Source organism: Hemitrygon akajei, chromosome 2 (genome assembly GCF_048418815.1).
Source record: "Hemitrygon akajei chromosome 2, sHemAka1.3, whole genome shotgun sequence".
NCBI classification, from domain to species: Eukaryota; Metazoa; Chordata; class Chondrichthyes; order Myliobatiformes; family Dasyatidae; genus Hemitrygon; species Hemitrygon akajei.
Window position 1 is genome coordinate 155,998,807 of NC_133125.1, and position 17,900 is coordinate 156,016,706.

Consider the following 17,900-nt stretch of genomic DNA (forward strand, 5'->3'; position numbering starts at 1 on the left):
AGGAGCAGCAGTGAGTGCAGCTGCTATTACTAAGGATAAGGTGCTTGGAAAGCTGAAAGATCTGAAGGTGTACAAGTCACCTGGACCAGATGAACTATACCCCAAGGTTCTGAAGGAGGTAACTGGAGAGATTGTGGAGGCTTTAGTAAGGATCTTTCAAGAATCACTAGATTCTGGAATGGTTCCAGAGGACTGGAAAATTGCAAATTAAAAATTCTCTGAGAAGGTAGAGAGGCAGAAGAAAGGAAATTATAAGCCAATTAGCCTGACTTCAGTATCTGGACAGATGTTGGAGTAGATTATTAAGAATGGGGTTCCAGGGCACTTGGAGGCAGATGATAAAATAGGCCAAAGTCAGCATAGTTTCCTTACTGGAGAATATTGTCTAACAAATCTGCTTGAATTCTTTGAGGAAATAACATGCAGGATAGACAAAGGAAAGCTAATGGATGTTGTTTACTTGGATGTAACAAGGTGCTGCACATGAAACTGCTTAAAAAATAAGAGTCCATGTTATTACAGGAAAGATGCTAACATGAATTGAAGATTGGCTGATTGGAAGGAGCAAAAGAGTTGGAATAAATGGGGCCTATTCTGATTGACTGCCAGTGACAAGTGGTGTTCCATGGAGGTGGGGGTTGGTATAGGGACCATTTCTTTTCACATTATATGAGAATGACTTGGATGACAGAATTGATGGCCTTGTGACCAAATTTGTAGATGACAGCAAGAAAGGTGGAGAAGCAAGTCGTGTTGAGGAAGCAAGAAGTCAGCGGAAAGACTCAGACAGTTTGGGAGAATAGACAACAAGGTGGCAGATGCAATATAATGCAGTGATGTGTATGGTCATGAACTTTAGTAGAAGGATTAAAGGCATAAACTGTTTTCTAAATGGGGAGAAAGTTCAAAGCAACCTGGGATTCTTGTGTAGGATTGCCTAAATATTATCTTGCAGGTTGAATCAATTTGAGAGGACTAGAATATAAGAGCAAGGGTATGATGTTGAGGCTTTATAGGGCATTGGTCAGACCGGACTGCCAGCAGTACTGTGAGCAAATTTGGGCCCCATTATCTAAGAAGAGATGTGCTGGCATTGGCAAGAGTCCAGAGGAAATTCATGAGAATGATTCCAGGAATGAAAGGGTTAACATACGAGGAGCATTTGATGGCCTGAAACTTGTCATCCTGACATCAGTATTTTTTCTGCTACTTCACCATAGTCTCACTAATTCAGTGGTCGTTTGCACTGACTCACATATATTATCGAATCTGATGGGATCGAGTGGGAGCAGCTCAACAATAATTACCACTACCGAAGTTATATTATCTTTAATTGCTGAAGGAACTTAACAATTTCTAAGTTCACCTTCATACTCAAACTGACATTTTGGATTATGGTCCATTTTGTAATCCCTAAAGCAGGAGTTCTCAGTCTGGGGTCCATGGACCTCTTGCTTAATGGCTTTGGTCCTTGGCATAAAAAACATAGGGAATCCTTACCCTTGAGCTTTACAGCAAGATCCCAGAATAACTAGGTGATATGTCAGTGTAGTATACATGACCAGGTAACACATACATATTGTCCAAGGCACTGAGGAGAACCACTTTATTACATCATCAGATTCTTCCATTTAAAAATAAATAACACCCAATTGCAAGGATAGGTGTCAGCACCACCAGCAATACAACATACCTCAGTCCTGCACCCAAGCACCTGCCTAACTTTAGTTCTCCAAGTGTTATTGTGGGAATTGAACCCTTAATCTTCCAGCTCAAGAACTGAAAGGATAGACTCTAACAGGAAGTGAAATAACATTTTCCAACTTGGACTTTTGATAACTGATACAAATATGATGAAAATTCTCTGCAGTCTGCTTAAAGTCTCTTGAGAAGCTGCAGACTTTTGGATCACAAGTTCACTTTATCTTAGCACTAGCAAGCATGCATGCTCATCCCAACTGCATGCTCTCTGCATTCTGCTTCAAACTCTGCTTCACCCTGGGAAGATCTCTTCTGGTCCAGTTTGCAGTATATTATGACAAGTCTTCTCAAATGAGTTTGATTCACAGAGTTCATTGCATTTCTGAGGCCAGACCTCCTTCAGTCTTTATATTCTTTCTGTTTGCTTGCATTTACCATGATATTTTACAGGCCAATGCATTCTCTGAATATAAGTGGCATGCAAGCGTTTGGGCACCGCTGGTCAAAACTTCTGTTACTGTGAATAGCTAAGTGAGTAAAAGATGACCTGATTTCCAAAAGGCATAAAGTTAAAGATGACGCATTGCTTTAATATTTTAAGCAAGATTACTTTTTTATTTCCATCTTTTACAGTTTCAAGATAACAAAAAAGGAAAAGGGCCCAAAGCAAAAGTTTGGGCACCCTGCAAGGTCAGTACTTAGTAACACCCCCTTTGGCAAGTACCAGAGCCTGTAAACGCTCTCTGTAGCCAGCTAAGAGTCTTTCAATTCTTGTTTGGGGGATTTTCGCCCATTCTTCCTTGCAAAAGGCTTCTAGTTCTGTGAGATTCTTGGGCCATCTTGCATGCACTGCTCTTTTGAGGTCTATCCACAGATTTTCGAAGATGTTTAGGTCAGGGGACTGTGAGGGCCATGGCAAAACCTTCAGGTTGCGCCACTTGAGGTAGTCCATTGTGGATTTTGAGGTGTGTTTAGGATCATTATCCTGTTGTAGAAGCCATCCTCTTTTCATCTTCAGCTTTTTTATAGATGGTGTGATGTTTGCTTCCAGAATTTGCTGGTATTTAATTTAATTCATTCTTCCCTCTACCAGTGAAATGTTCCCCGTACCACTGGCTGCAACACAAGCCCAAAGCATGATCAATCCACCCCCGTGCTTAACAGTTGGAGAGGTCTTCTTTTCATTAAATTCTGCACCATTTTTACTACAAACATACCTTTGCTCATTGAAGCCAAAAAGTTCTATTATAACTTCATCAGTCCACAGGACTTGTTTCCAAAATGTGTCAGGCTTGTTTAGATGCTCCTTCGCAAATTTTTGACACTGAATTTTGTGGTGAGGATGCAGGAAATGTTTTCTTCTCATGACTCTTCCATGAAGGTCATATTTGTGCAGATGTCGCTACACAGTCGAACAGTGCCCCACCATTCCAGAATCTGCTAAATCTTCCTGAAGGTCTTGTGCTGTCAAACGGGGGTTTTGATTTGCCGTTCTATCAATCCTACGAGCAGTTCTCTTGGAAAGTTTTCTTGGTCTTCCAGACCTCAACTTGACCTCCACCGTTCCTGTTAACTACCATTTCTTAATTACATTACGAACTGAGGAAATGGCTACCTGTAGACACTGCTAAATTCTTATAGCCTTCTCTTGCTTTGTGGGCATCATTTATTTTAATTTTCAGAGTGCTAGGCAGCTGCTTAGAGGAGCCCATGGTTCCTGATTTTTGGGACAAGGTTTGAGGAGTCAGGGTAGTTATAAAGCTTTGGAATTTGCATCTCCTGGCCTTTCCTAACAATGACTGTGAACAAGCCGTAGCCCTAACAAGCTAATTAAGGTATGAGACCTTGGTATAAGTTATCTGAGAGCTCAAATCTCTTGGGGTGCCCATTTTGGTGCTCCTTTCCTTTTTTTCACTCTAAAATTGTACAAAACAAAAATAATACACTAATCTTGTTTAAAATCTTGAAAAGAATGTTTCATCTTTGACTTTATGACTTCTGGAGATCAGTTCATCTTCTACTCACTTAACTATTCACAGTAACCGAACTTTTGCATGCCTCTGTAGATTTGTCTTTAGTTTTACTTTGAAGGAAACTAAAGAGCTAGGCCTTTGTAACAAATGGGTAAACTAGTTTAGTTGATACACTGGATCCAGTAACTCCTTTATATCCTGGAAACTATGTGTTGGTCTATTGTATGTTTACCAAGGACACATTTTTGACATTGGAACTTTGTAGGAAGTAAGGGGTGGATAGCGTGGTTATCACTTTCTGTAAGAACTGAAATTGCAGTAATTTCTCAAGATAAGAAAGATCACTCACCTAGAAAATGTTCTTTTAAGCAAGATATTGTAAATGGAAAAAAGTTACACGAAATGAACTTTGGGACAACTCAAAGGTTCCATGGTATTTTAACCAATGGATCGCTGATGAAAGCAGCAATCTCACTGCTAAGTTAGAAAGATTCGTACTTCCACTCCAGAAACAGGCTCATCCACAGCTTGAGAGGTTTATCTTCTGTAGCCATTCCTGTGTGTACACTCACAGTGTGGCAAGCCAGAATGTGCAATTCAGGAGAAGGCAGTCATCTTAGTTACTGACACCAATTGGACATACTCATCTCTCATTGATCCTCTGCCCACCCTTATCACACAGCTAAGAACTCAAAATAGGTAGAGCATAAACATTGCATTTTTTACAATGTTATTCATTTTTCATTATGCTCCAAAATATCCATTTGCAAACAAAAATGTGTATGTTGTCGAGAGGTTTGCCATTGGTAAGGTAAAGTGATGACAACTCAAACCACAGGGGCTGGGGAGAAAGGGGTTTCAAGGAATTGGTAATAATTTAACCATGAGTTATGCATGCTATCCCTTAGAAAATTGTTTAAGATACAGCTGTATTCCTTGATCATTTGTGAAGTGAAACATTGCCTCCTACAGGGCAAAGAGGAAGGGGAGGGTACCATCACAGCTGGACGTAAAATCTCAGGATGCCACTGATTTTTGCCCAAAGGAAATAAAATGCTGGAAACAGTCAGAATGTCAGGCAGCACATATGGAGAGAGAAAGACAGTTCAGGTTTTAGGTTAAAGAGGAAAAAACTTAGTGTGTCAGACATCATCTGTAGAGAGGAAAAAATAAATTAATGCTTCTTAGTTAGAAGTGAGAAAGAGTTAGTAGTGAGTTTCAGAGAAGGTTGGTGAGGAATGATTAAGACACAGATATATTTTTCACAAAGTCCAGGTTGGCGAAGCTCATTTGGTTGATAAACCTCCCTTGATCTGAGAGGAAGGTGGATTTTATTTGGTCATTTAAATATCGGGGCCGAGTTTGTTTGCCAGAAGACCAACCTGTGGGTACCACCATGAAAGGAGTATTAATTGCAGCCTGTTTGCCATGCAACCTTCTGAATGGAAACTCATCCAAGTTCACAAGGGATGGTGGGGGGAGGCGCTGTGTGATCTCCTATCCATTTAAACCTATCAGCACCGTGCCTACGACTGACGTCATCAGTTACCATGTGCAGGGGGGCAGTCTGTGATTGGATGTCCGGATATTCCATATGTGCACCTGTGTGAGGTGGGAATGGGTCGGCAGTGGCGAGGTGGCGCTACTGCAGATAGGGAAGATTTTCCACTGCTTCCTAGTGGCTATGGTGAAATCCTCGAGGGTCTAAAAATAATAATAGTGGGCAGAGGGTGGCAAGTGATCTGAAATGCAGAGGAAAATAGGCACGGGGGAGAAGCTTCCGGAAAATTGCATGGCATGTGAAAAATGAGCAAACATGCTGGAAATGATCATCATCAGGTTAGGACATTGGGAATATGTTAGGTTTATTACATCGGGCTTAATCTGTGCCCTTGGATGCTTTCTCATCTGCTGAGTATTTCCAATACATTCAAATCGAAGATGCTGAGTTGCAGGGCTTGATCACACCTTGGAAAAGTTGTGCCATTACTATAAAGACAGCAGGCAAAATGATTTTAACTTAGTCTGCAATGACATCAGTCAATTAGTCAAATCAGCCCCTCCCCGACTTTTGCCGTGCTCTGGAGTTGTAGTTTGCATATCAATTCCACACCATGGTTTGCCTGTCCTTTTTTGCAATGCATCACGGTGCCGTGGGTTGTAAATCCCATACAAAGGGATGCCTGCTGTGCTCCGTTGCCGTGTTGCAGCAGCTAGCGGATTGTAAACATTAGCTTTCTTTGTCACTTGCTCATCGAAACATACATTGAAATGCAGCGTTTGCCTCTAATCAAATGCGTGAGTATTGTGCTGGACATCCTGGTGCCAGTGTAGCATGCCCACAAGTTGCTAACCCTGACCTGTACGTCTTTGGGATATGGGAGGAAACCGGAGCACCCAGAAGAAACCCACATGATCACAGAGAGAGCGTACAAACTCCTTATGGGGAGCAGCAAGAATTGAACCCTGCTGGCATTTGTTGGTGCTGTAATAGTACTACACTACTGTGCCACCCTTAGTGAAGGATTCTAGCCCCGTGGCATATTTTAAAATCTCCCAGATACGGTCAAGCCACTGAGCTTCTGGCTGTTCTAGTTGCTGTGGTTCTGCAGTTGCTTTTTAACTCTTGCTGTCAAAACTGTGTTAAACAATGCTTCAAAAGGCACTTTGGTGATATAGAATCTAATTACTAACATTGGTGCTGTCATTTCTACTGCAATATATTTACCTGTGTGTGTGTTTGAGTGTGTGTGTGTGTGTGTGTGTGTGTGTGTGTGTTTGAGTGAGTGTGTGTGTGTGTGCACGCACGCACGCGAACTCTGCATTTGTATGGGTACGCATGTCTCTTGCACAGTAGCCCTTGTGATATGGAAATTGTGCCAAGCTGAATAGTGGCTGATCTTATTGGAACTACATGTGTAAATTTCTTTTTCTCTTCCTTCTTTCCTGTTTTCTCCTTTTCATTCTTTCACACCCTCCTCCCCTCACCCATTTTATTTTTTCTAATCTGCCTCCCTCACACATTTCAAAATCCCCCCTCTGGAAGTCAATGGAGCATTCCTTCAAAAAAAGCCAAAATGGCTTCCCGGCCCCTTCTGTTGCCCAGCCACCTCGCTCTCACCGTGCCAAGTACTTCGCCTCGAGCCGAATCGAGGCAAAGCTTCGTGGAGACCCCCGCCACATGCGCCGCCATGGCCGCCATTTCGAGTTCAGCGTGGAAGGGGGAGGGGGTCAGCAGCTGGTCTGAAGTTACAATGCCTTTGGCTTAAATTGGCACAGGACCTATGAAGGTGGTGCTTAGACTACCACTTCCATTCAGGTTTAGATAACCTGTGCTGCTGTGTAAAGAATTCTCAAATTGGCTTGATGGGTTAGGGAGGGAAGAGGAATGGGTGGTGGGAATGGGAGGGCAAACAGGGTATTATGCTGAACAATTGCATTTTTATAAATATATATATATATTTATATATAAATTGAATCAGGATCTGTGTTCAAAATTCACCCCCACACCCTCCCCATAGAACCTGGTAAGTGGGTTAATATCATGGTGGTTTAAATTACACACTAGCCGGGTGAAGGAAGGAATGCTCCGTTCACATACAGAAGGGGGCAGGGGAGATGGTCGCACCATGAGGGCCTTGTTGACTGACTCGGAGGCGACTAGCGAACCTTGGCTGGAACAATGTCTTACCTCCGACAATTGAGGCCAGCGAATCATAAGGTACGAGAAAAAGGGGAAAATCCTTTAAGCTGCAGTATCCCTGGCTTTCAGAAAGTCTGAAGGTTGTGGAGATGTGTGAAAAGTTCCAATTTCCATTGAGTTTCTGTGCACGGGCCAGTGGAGGTGCTTTGCACACTTTCTTGGTATTCTTGTCAAAGGTGGAATAACACGAAATGAAAGAGGCCATTATTCAGTGTGGTTCAGTCTCAGATTGGTGGTGACCGTTTGTGTATACAGAGAAGAAAAAGGCAGAAATTGGATCTTGTTGCACATCTCCAGCAAGCCAGCAATTTCAGAGCTATCAGAAATCAAATCTACACAACATCTTCATGTGTGACTGTTCTCATGGACCTCTTGCAATTTTGCCTTTTCCCGCCATTTAAACAAGGAATGGAGAAGGTTCTTTTATTAAGAAGCTAGAAGCAACTCTTTGAAGAAGGAGTAAATCTGTTTATTTTGTGGAATTCTATTTGAGTTTGGGGTTTAGTGGGTGGGTGAGGAGAAAGTTCGGGAAATCTTTCCTGAAGAGCTCGTAATACTGAGGTCGCCATTTTACTTGGTGCAGCCACTACATCGAGATCACCTGTGGTCCCTGGACTGATTGTCCATCAGAGAGTCTTAAGCTAAGACATGAAAGGTTTGTTTACGCAAAAAAAAAATCTTTTCAAATTTGTCTGAAAAGTCATTGTGAGATTGTGTGGCTTTTTTTTGTGTTTGCCTCTGTTTGTGTGTGAGTTTCTGTGCTTGTGTCCATTTGTCTCAACCAGTATTTCCCAGATAACCTGCATCTTGCCATTTTTAAAAACTCATAGACATCCCATGATGTGTTGCTAGTTTTCAGTTTAATATGAAGAAGGTTACATGCCCTAAAAATTAGTCCTGGTATTAGGAGTTGTCAATGTGTGCCATTCAGAGTCATAACTGCAAAGACCAACTCCCTTAATGAGTCCAAATTGATGTGAGCCTCACGTGTCCTACTTTGGATTGCTATAATGAAATGTATTACTTCTAGGGATCCCAGAGGTCTGCAATTTTGGATTACCGCTGCCTAACAATGCAATTTCCTGATCAGGCACATCACTAAATATTGTTATATCGTCCCAAGTCGCAACAAAGGAACCAACTTTATTTTAGAACAGCCAGGGTTAAACTTATGAATGGATTTCCAAATTTGGTTTCTAGATATTTTCTTTGTTCATATCTTCAAACCGGAAACATTAGATTCAGAACCTTTCAAAAACTAGGTTTTACAGCTGTTATGTTTTGCCTCTTTCGGAAAACCCTTTCACCAGGGCAGATGAATTCTCACATAGTCTCTGAATAAGGACATTTATATTGTACCTTTGTTTTTTGGGCTTAACCTAAAAGAAAATAATCTCAGTTGATCACCTGGTCTGACCAAGTACATGGCGACCTCTCAGGAGCAGGTCCCATGGAGTTCTGATGCGGAAAACAGATGTTCGGCAATGTGAACTTAACCTTTATAATCAGGCCTCCAACTCATCCCTATCAGCTGATGGAGTCACAAACATTTCCATCTTCCTGCCCTTTGCTCCTGAGTATTCAGGATCTAGAGAGGCAAGAGGTCTCACTGAGAGTTGAGGGTGGGGACTGGGGCCGTGGCTTACTGCAAAAAAAAAATGCAATTCAATCCAACTAATCGTTAACATCATTGGGTTGAAAGTGTCTCAAAAAGTGTGTCCAAGATGTTGTGTTGAAGCTGGATTTCTGTCTGTATCGCATGTGTGTCGGCTTTCAGTCTGTTGCCCACTAGTTTACTGCCTGGCTTGAGTTTTCTTTTGCCTACAACAGTCAGTAGATTGTATTGTGCTGTGCTATCTATGAAGTCTTACTGTATGACCAATGATAGATTTGCGACTTGCCAATTTAGCATTCTCTGTTGGAAATCATTGGGCATGAGTACATTCAGTTCTTAGCCAGTCCAGTGAGTTAATGTAACTCAAAGAAAATATTAACTGTTCTCATTTATCAAAGTTGGGCTGTCATGCTGCTGACCATCCCCAAAATCTCACTCTACTCTTTTGCGGAACTTATGGTTAAATAAGTGGCACACTAGCAGCAGTTAAGAGATACATCAAAGGGGTCACACAATTTATTCTATGCCCTTTAAGAAACAATTTGCCAACTACTGTAGTGTGCCTCCTATTTGTTCTAATATTGAAGGATAGGGATGGGAAAATACTTGAGAGGACTTTGTGGCCCCAGTTCCTTCAAATTCAGAAGCTAGCAGGAGTGGATGAATAGAACATTTTAGACAATTTAATTGCAACCCAGCCCAAAATGTATTGAACTGGCCTGCCAGTAGAGTGGAGCAGGGAAAGTTTGTGAAAGGGTAACTTGCAGCTCAACTCTAGACAAATAGATGACATCAGATAAGTTAAATGGTTTAATCTTTCAACCTTCTGATCGCAACATTCAAGGGTCCTTAATGACAGCCTGGCTGAGAGCTGATGTATTGGCCCCTCTGGTTAATGTGTTGGCCTTTGTAAGTGAATATTGCAAAGCTCTGCAGTGTCTTAGTTGTGACTCCACTTTCACTTTGCAATCATATGTGCAATTTTTTTTGGTTTTACTTTCATTACTGCTTCATTGAAGTTCACCATGTCTTTATTGGGTTTGAGTGTTCCATCATCTGCTCAGTATCTTTTCAAACAAGGGGCGAACAGTGGTGGAACACGGGTGCTTTCAAGCCAGTTTGAGGATGGCGCAAAAGATCAAAAGCAAGACCTAGATCATCAAGTCTTCTCCTCATATTGGCAAGATATCAAGTCCAATCCATTGTTGCTTCGTTATACCTTTAAAAAAAATCAGTATTCATAGTTTCAGTTGATTATCATGTAATGTTGTCCTTTTTCTTTTCATCACATGGCATCCAGTGTCTTTTGTTGGCATCTGAAGATACCCCTCAAGCAAAGATCATGCTCTGTTGTGACTTGTAAAAGAATGTACTTTGTATATCATTGTGGAAGTGCTGTTTTAGTAAAATTGTTTTATGCATCTCCATCTTTTATAATGGCAAAATTTATAAAATATTTTTAAGGACCCCTTTGCTTCCATTCTTCCTGGTTTTCTGCACTGGTTTTGGCTCATCAGTACTTTGTGACTAGACACTGTAGAACTCAACAAATGCCTGTTTGGTGAGTTGAAAGCCCACTGTAAGGTCATGCTGCCAACAGTTATCACTGCTTCTCTACAGCTTGACCTTTCATCACCAAGACAGAAAGCCCCAGCTTCAGCATCTGGGGAGTTGTGAAATCCTCATTGACAAAAGGATATGGGATTGGGATAGTGTTTTGCTGCATTGCATTAGCCATCATGCACATACAGTATGTACAAACATGCATTTATAAACAGATATTGTAGAATTACATAAGTAACATGCACTGTACATAAACAATACTTTACCCATTGTGAAACATTCCTGGTAACCTCACTGTCAGTGCATCAATATCCAACCAAAAGGCAATGATCACCACCAAGTGAACAGAGAAGAGGATATGAAATTTAACTGTGAACTGATTTTGTTCATCAAATGCCTTCAGATTCATATGAGACTCAGCTTAATTCAATCTGGCAATCCATTTTGCAGCTAACTGAGAACGTAATAATGATTTAGTGGCAATGGGACTGACTTGACTTTGACTTGAAACTTTCATCTGTGTGACTTGCAGTCAACCAGCTCAGACTATGAATCCCGTTTTTCAGGTGACATAACTTCACAAAACTGGCTGCAATATGTACACCTGAAGGCTTACAATTGGCTTGGTAGGGTGTGAAAGCAGACCAGTCTGAGGGTGTTCAGCCTGATGTACAGTACCTTGCAGTCCCCAGCTAATTACATTCAAAAAGCCAAACCAAGTAAGGAAAGACAGAAAGGAGAGTGTGAGCTTTGGGGCATTGGGGAAATGCAAGGTAACAAGACCCAGAACCCAAAAGGAGACTGTGCTGTTACCTTGCATTGTAATATGCTTTGCACCAGCTATGTTTGCATGATTATCATTCTGTCACAAGTTAAAGCCTTTCATTCTCTGTGCTGTGTCTTCTTGTTTGTTTGGTCCAAGCTACGGTACCCCCACCGTTACGACCGAGGGCACCTAAATTTGGTGTATCCCATAAGGAGAGCCAGGTGCTTCAGAGGTCTAATTTAATTCTGCATGACTTGCCAGATAGGAAACCACCCAGGTTAAGATGAACAGAGCTTTTGGATCCTGGCCAGCATTACACTGATTTGATTATGAGTGGAGTTTAAAATCAACTATTGATCAGCCATGACCCTTTCATTTTGCTTAGGGGGTCATTAAGCATCCACCGTGTCTTGTTGATTTAATCAGCAGCCCAGGCTGTGTGGGATTTCATCCCGCACCGAGAAGGGGTCTGGTAACTAGAATTGGGCATCTTCTAGCAGATTGATCATCTTAATTGTGGTGAGGAATGGTTAAAGGGTTTAGCAGCTGGAGTTTTAAAAATTGTAGGATGTTGAGGGGACTGCAGAAATGAGCTGCTGAGAAGCTGAGTACATTATTGGGTGAGCAGGAAGAGGCTATTAATGAAGATGGCCAACGTTATTCCTAAGTCCCTGCTCTGTTCCAGAGTGGCATTGCTGGGGTAGGAAAATTACTGGTCATCTGTGGTGATGCTCAATAGCCAAGATGATGGCAGATTGGGGAAAAAAAACCCTCATTCTGGCGGGGATGGAGTGGTAGGCAGTTTGCAGCTTCCAGATAGTAGAAGGAAAAGGGATGAATCCCGCCAGAAAGCATTTCTACCTGCCATTCGATGACAAACCAGGTGTTATGAAACCTGCATTAGGACAGGCCACTGGGCCTTTAATCCCATGCCAACAAAGCACATTATATCCAAAAAGGCAACTAAAGGGGTGAAGCTAGGGAGGACAGAAAACAACCAAGTGTTGTTATAGGTCACCAACAATTCTATTTTGATGCAAACTAACTCCTTTGATTTTAAATATTTGACATGGAGATGATGAGCTTGCATTTGATTTTAATCCCACTGCCATATCAGGCACTTATCGATCTAATGCAGCAGTAGGTCAAAGTAGCCTGCAGTGGGTACAGCAAATTCCACTTTTGTAGAGAGGGCAGAGTACAGGTTTGCTTCATGTGCATGTTTCAAGCCGATACTTGGATGGAATCAGTCTGCTGGTTATGTGAGGAGATGGTGCTGTGAGATTGGCTCCAGAGCTCTCATACAAGAAGCAAGGATCAAGACCAGACATTTTGTTCAATTGGAATCAGGGGGCCCTGCCCATTTCATAATTCTTCATGTACTTTATTAAGACTAACTGCCCCGAAGCTCAGGCCACCATGAAGGAGCACACTGCACTGGAATGTGAAGGCAAAGATGTTGTAAATTGTTGGTAGATTTGATTCTTGATAGCATGAAATGTCCTCGTTCCCTTGAATCATCCAGCCAAAATCCTGCATCAAGCGCACTGTTCATTCTGTTCGGGCTTATTAAAGTCCAACCTTCCAGTCAGGGTATCTATATTTTAAAACGCCCCTATTCTCTTTCCTTCACTGTTATTTTAAATTTTTATTCATTTCCTGCTGTTAAAATGGCAACAGATTCCTCATGATTCCATCCGCTAAATCCCGCCCCACACTGCCCCTTTTTCATATAGAAGAGATTTGTCATCTTTGACCTTGCTTTCTCCCACTATTTGATATTCCATCTGCCCAGCCACATCCCGACCTTCAAGTATGTGTTCCTCATCTATGGCTCAAAGCTTATTTGCATAGAGCCTGAGTCATGGAATGGTTTTGATTGTCAAGATTGTCCTTGAATCCTGTTCAAAATATGTCACTTGCCTTAAAGCTATGAATATTCTATTTTTCTAGTCAAACAATTTGAAGTATTTAAAAAATGCAATACGTTTGTATGTACAGTTAAATTGGCATTCTTTATTAACAAATATATTCATTACCTTCTGTGCCCTCATGCGCTGTTTCAAGGAGTTGGCTTGGTTGCTTCAAGGTACAGAGGGGTTCGCCCTCCTTGGCGATGGATGCTGTGGCTTTAACATGGATTTCTTCCCTTTTTATATTTTATTTGTCTTGTTTAGGAGAGGCAGCTCTCAACGATGGGGGCCACCAACTCCCGGCTGATGAGTACCCTAACTCACATGAAAGACCGGTGCAGCGAGACCCAGCTGAATGGCGTGATGTCATCGCACCCTCCGCCGCGCCTCCAGATCACTGAAAATGGCGAATTCCGTAATGCCAGCAACCACTGATGCAAAGGGAAAGGGGGCTGGAGCAGGGGACAGTGGTGGGGGGGAGTGGAAGCAAAGTCAGGTGCAAAACATCTCTCCTACCCCCTACTTAACTTCATTTCTCCTCTCCCTTTCCTCCACTTTCCCCTGCTCAAGCGTGCCCGCAATGGGATGAAGCTGGCAAAACGGCAGAAATGAGAACCAATTTTAACTATTAATAATTATTTTATATCCTATCGTCATCCATGCACGAACACTCCTGAGTTCATTGGCTGTGGACAATGCCTGGATCTCGATGCACTTAACGAGTGGTATATTTTTCATTGCACTTTTTTACTTGTGCCGTGTTTAAATGGCCTACTGTGTGAGAAAGAAAAGGAAAATGTTTGAGATATAAATATAAATAATATATATAAATAAATATAACAAAATTGTACAGTTCATAAAAATCTCTAGTTATGTGGAGAGTGGGTTTGATTGAAATCTTCACTTACAAGGCTACTAATTTCATGCTTGGCTAATGCTCATCTTTGGTGCAATTGGATAGCATTTGGTCCCACCAGTTCTGGTTACTCTGATTCACCAGGAAGGCAGTGTGCATTTCTCCATTGACACATACTCTCCTCCAGGAGAACTTGAGCCAAATTCAGCAGTGCTAGTGAGACTCTTGAAGTCATCTGCCTTTTGTAATGCACATCATCTCAAATCTCTGATGGAAAGAAACAGACCAGACAGATTTTGGAAGTGCCCCTCTATATTGTCCTGACAACCAGAGATTATACAGTCGTGCTATAATACACTGGTACAAAACAAATAAGCTTTGTTTGATTCATTCACTTTAAATGAGGGATTCGCATTTCATTCCCAAGTAGCTTGTTGCTAACTCGATAGCTATAATGATCAGGTAACCTCTAATTGTGATATTGGCTGGGGATAATTTGGCCTAGACATCAGGGAAATTAATCACTTTGGAATTTTGCGAAGTAGTCTTTTACATCTACAGTAGAGGCTGGCTAGTGCCTTAGTTTCATGTCCTATCTGAAAAAAACTAGCAGCCATAGTGCAACACTCCCTCAGTATTTTCTTGTGGTGTTCTTGGAGTGGGATCTGAACCTACAGCTTAAAGATGTCTTACTTCCAGTTCTTTATCTTATTGGGCACCCTACCTCCTGCTAACCACATGAGTTTAGGATCCCAAACTCCTGCAGGTCATTTTAACAAGGCCATCAACTTTGATGGTCTCCCGGACTAAAATTCCAATGCTACAGGTTCTCAAAATATTTTTAAAAATCTTGCTAGTTTCAAGCTCAAATGCCAGATCACTATTTGTTTAAAGTTGAGAGCCCAATTTCAGGTGATTACTCAAACTAGAATTCAATTCCTGGTTTCACATTATCACACCTGGTTTCTCCAACTACAAAACTAACCTGGATATTCTAACAGGAAGTTAAATTTATGTGGTTCTGCAAAATGTGCATAGACTTCTGATTGGCACTTCAGCTAGAATTCCAATTTTGCCTAATGTTTCAATGAACTTTGACTCTTGTCATCTGAAAACCCAATGCTTGGTGTCTGCATATACAAGACCATATCCTGTTGTTTTCTCCAGCTAGATATTCTGATTCTGACAATTAGAAGTGCATGTCTTTCTAATTCCCCAAAAAGATTAACCTATAGTCTTTGAGAATGCAGTTTTTCTCCTTTTTATTTCTTGGATGGAAAGCCATGAATCCTGTTGGATTCCCAAGCTCTAATGCCTTCACTTCTGTTGATACTGAGGACCCATATCTCTGAAGCTCAGACAGCCATTTGGATTTTTGACTTCTGACTTTTGTAAACCCAAAGTATGGACTACTGTTGGATTCCTGGATCATAAGACTCAATTTCTCTTGCACTTAAAGTATAAATTCGGTTGGTGTCCTGGAACTGAAGTGTCCCTTTCTGCAGGTCTATTGGATTTCTGGTGAATTATCAGAACTGCTTGATATTAGGTTGCCGTCCACATTAACTAAAGCTCCAGGATGATCTTTCAGAACCTTAGGGAAGTGAACTAAATGTTGTCTAGACAGCTATTATTGGTTTTGGGTAAAATTAATCCAACAGTTTTCCAAAACACATATATTTTCCAACAATATGGTGCTGATTATTGGTCAGTTGATCAGGTTGGATGCAAGTTATCAACATGAGGTTAGCATGAAGTTAACTCGGAAGTGAATAGATGGTATTTTAGTAGAAAGGTTTACTGGGACGAGTGTGGGCTCATTATAGATATTCTAAGGGAATGAAGTTGATAATAGGGCTATGTGATGTGCTGAGGTAGACATTTGGTGGTTGCTGTAGATCATTGTTAGGTGAGAAACAGTTAAGTTATTGAGAAGAGATAATTCTTATAACTTATTTCTGTCTTGTGATGAAGAAAGAATTGATTAATTTTAACATATCATCTGTGACCTCAGAACATCATCCAATAAAATATTCATTTAAATCGTAGTCAGGTTTTCGATCTGAGAAATCTGCGGGCCAAATTCAATATAAATTCAGAGAATAATTACCATGATGTTCTTCAATAGGACCTAATTAAAACCCTGAACCATCCCCAAAAGGACATGCTCAATTCATGGCCAACTTTATACTGTGTATGCCTTAAAACTAGTAAAATATCCCAAAATGCTTCACAAAACGTATCCAACCAAAATCTGATACCAAGCTAATGAAGGAAGGAGGAGCAGAAAACTTAAATGAAGTGGTTCCAGGCTGAAAGTACAACAATACAATGATGGGTTGAAGGAAATTTGCTATATACAAGAGCCCAGATGTGAAAGCATGTAAAGATACTGACGGGTTTACAGACATAAGAGTGATGCCGTGAAGTGGAACCAGGGATCAGTATAGGTCTCATTATCAGCATGAGGAGAAGAGGATGATTGGGGATGGTGGTTCTTCAAGATGCAGACAGCAGTAACATGGTCTTGACCTAAAACGACACCCATCCTTTTGCCTTTACGGATGCCGCTTGACCTGCTGAGTTCCTTCAACAACTTGTTTCTTTGCTGCAGACAACAGTGCACTACCAGTTTTTGGTATTTTGGAGAAAGTGGATTATGGATATATATCAAGGACATACATGGAATTCTTGTCCCATTTGCCCACCTCCGGGTTTCTGATTGCACTGTAAAATGAAAAAGCAATAGATAGTCAACCCAGGATACAAATGTCGAATGCTCAAGGACATTGCCTTAAGGTGATAATAGAGAAAAGTTTAAGGGAGAACTGCAAGGCAAGTTTTTACATAGAGTGATAAGCGCCTGGAGCACCGTACCAGAGATGGTGGTAGAAGTAGATACAATGGTGGAATTTAACGGACATTTCAACAGACCCACGAACATGAAGGGACTAAGGGATATGGATTATACATAAACAGATGGACTTAGTTTCATTTGGCTTCATGGTCAACACATAGGCCAAACTGCCTGTTCCTGTGCTGTACTGTTCTATGTTGAATACATTTATAAAGTCCATTTCAGTCTCAGGCAGTCCCAAGACACTTTACTGCTAATTAAGTACTTCTGTGCCATTCTGTGCAAGGAATGTGACAGCCAATTATGCGTATTCATAGTTGTTGACCAGAGGTTACAGAATATTTGTCAAAAGACCAGTAGGAAGATGAATAAAAATGTTGTGAATTATTATGATCTGTAAAGAACTGCCTGAAAAGGATGTCAGAAATAGATTTAATAGTGTAGTCAAAAGGGAATTAGGATGTATATTTGGAAATATATATTTGCAGGGCTGCAAGGAAAGGATAAATGAGAGGAGCGATTTTTGAGCTCTTTCAGAACATTAGCACAAGAATGATGAGCCAAAGACATCCATCTTGTGCTACACAATTTCACAAACCAATCTCTTACCTCTGGCAAATTCTTGTGAATAGATTGTAAATTTGTGGGGGAATCTTAATTAAATAAAACCTCAGACTTTAAATTTCTATCAATAATGACAAAAATTTGTGTTCTTTCAACACAAAATTGTACAATGTGATTCTTGAAAATGACACATGTATCCAACTAAATGCCAGTTTGAATTTGAATCACTTATTGTAAGTTTGGTGGGCATAGATAAAACTTATTAAAGATGAATGGTAGTATTGCTCCTGAAAGAAATTTGTTAGATTTGGAGTGCTGCCAGTACAGCAGTTTACTGCTGCCAGAGAGTGAACTTAAGTATGGGAGGATATTCTTTTTTTCAGTTCTAT

The 17,900-nt window shown here is 41.0% G+C and overlaps 1 protein-coding gene across 22 annotated transcripts in view; it reads left to right on the plus strand.

Moving 5' to 3' along the window:
* The window catches only part of LOC140717149 (ras/Rap GTPase-activating protein SynGAP-like), a 683,169-nt gene that overhangs the window by 606,554 nt on the left and 58,715 nt on the right, over nucleotides 1-17,900 (plus strand). For 15 of the 22 annotated variants that reach the window (XR_012096464.1, XR_012096465.1, XR_012096466.1 and 12 more), the window contains 3 exons: nucleotides 2,335-2,391; nucleotides 6,721-7,395; nucleotides 13,499-13,636. The exons of 2 other annotated variants lie outside the window; for them this stretch is intronic. Coding sequence is in view for 4 of the 20 variants with exons in the window: in XM_073030438.1 (XP_072886539.1) it covers nucleotides 2,335-2,391; nucleotides 13,499-13,669 (228 nt within the window). In the remaining 16 variants the exon portion in view is untranslated. Of the gene's footprint in view, nucleotides 1-2,151; nucleotides 2,233-2,334; nucleotides 2,392-6,720; nucleotides 7,396-13,498; nucleotides 17,619-17,900 lie in introns of those variants that run through there. 5 more of the 22 variants (XM_073030460.1, XM_073030522.1, XR_012096472.1 and 2 more) reach the window with 4 other exon arrangements.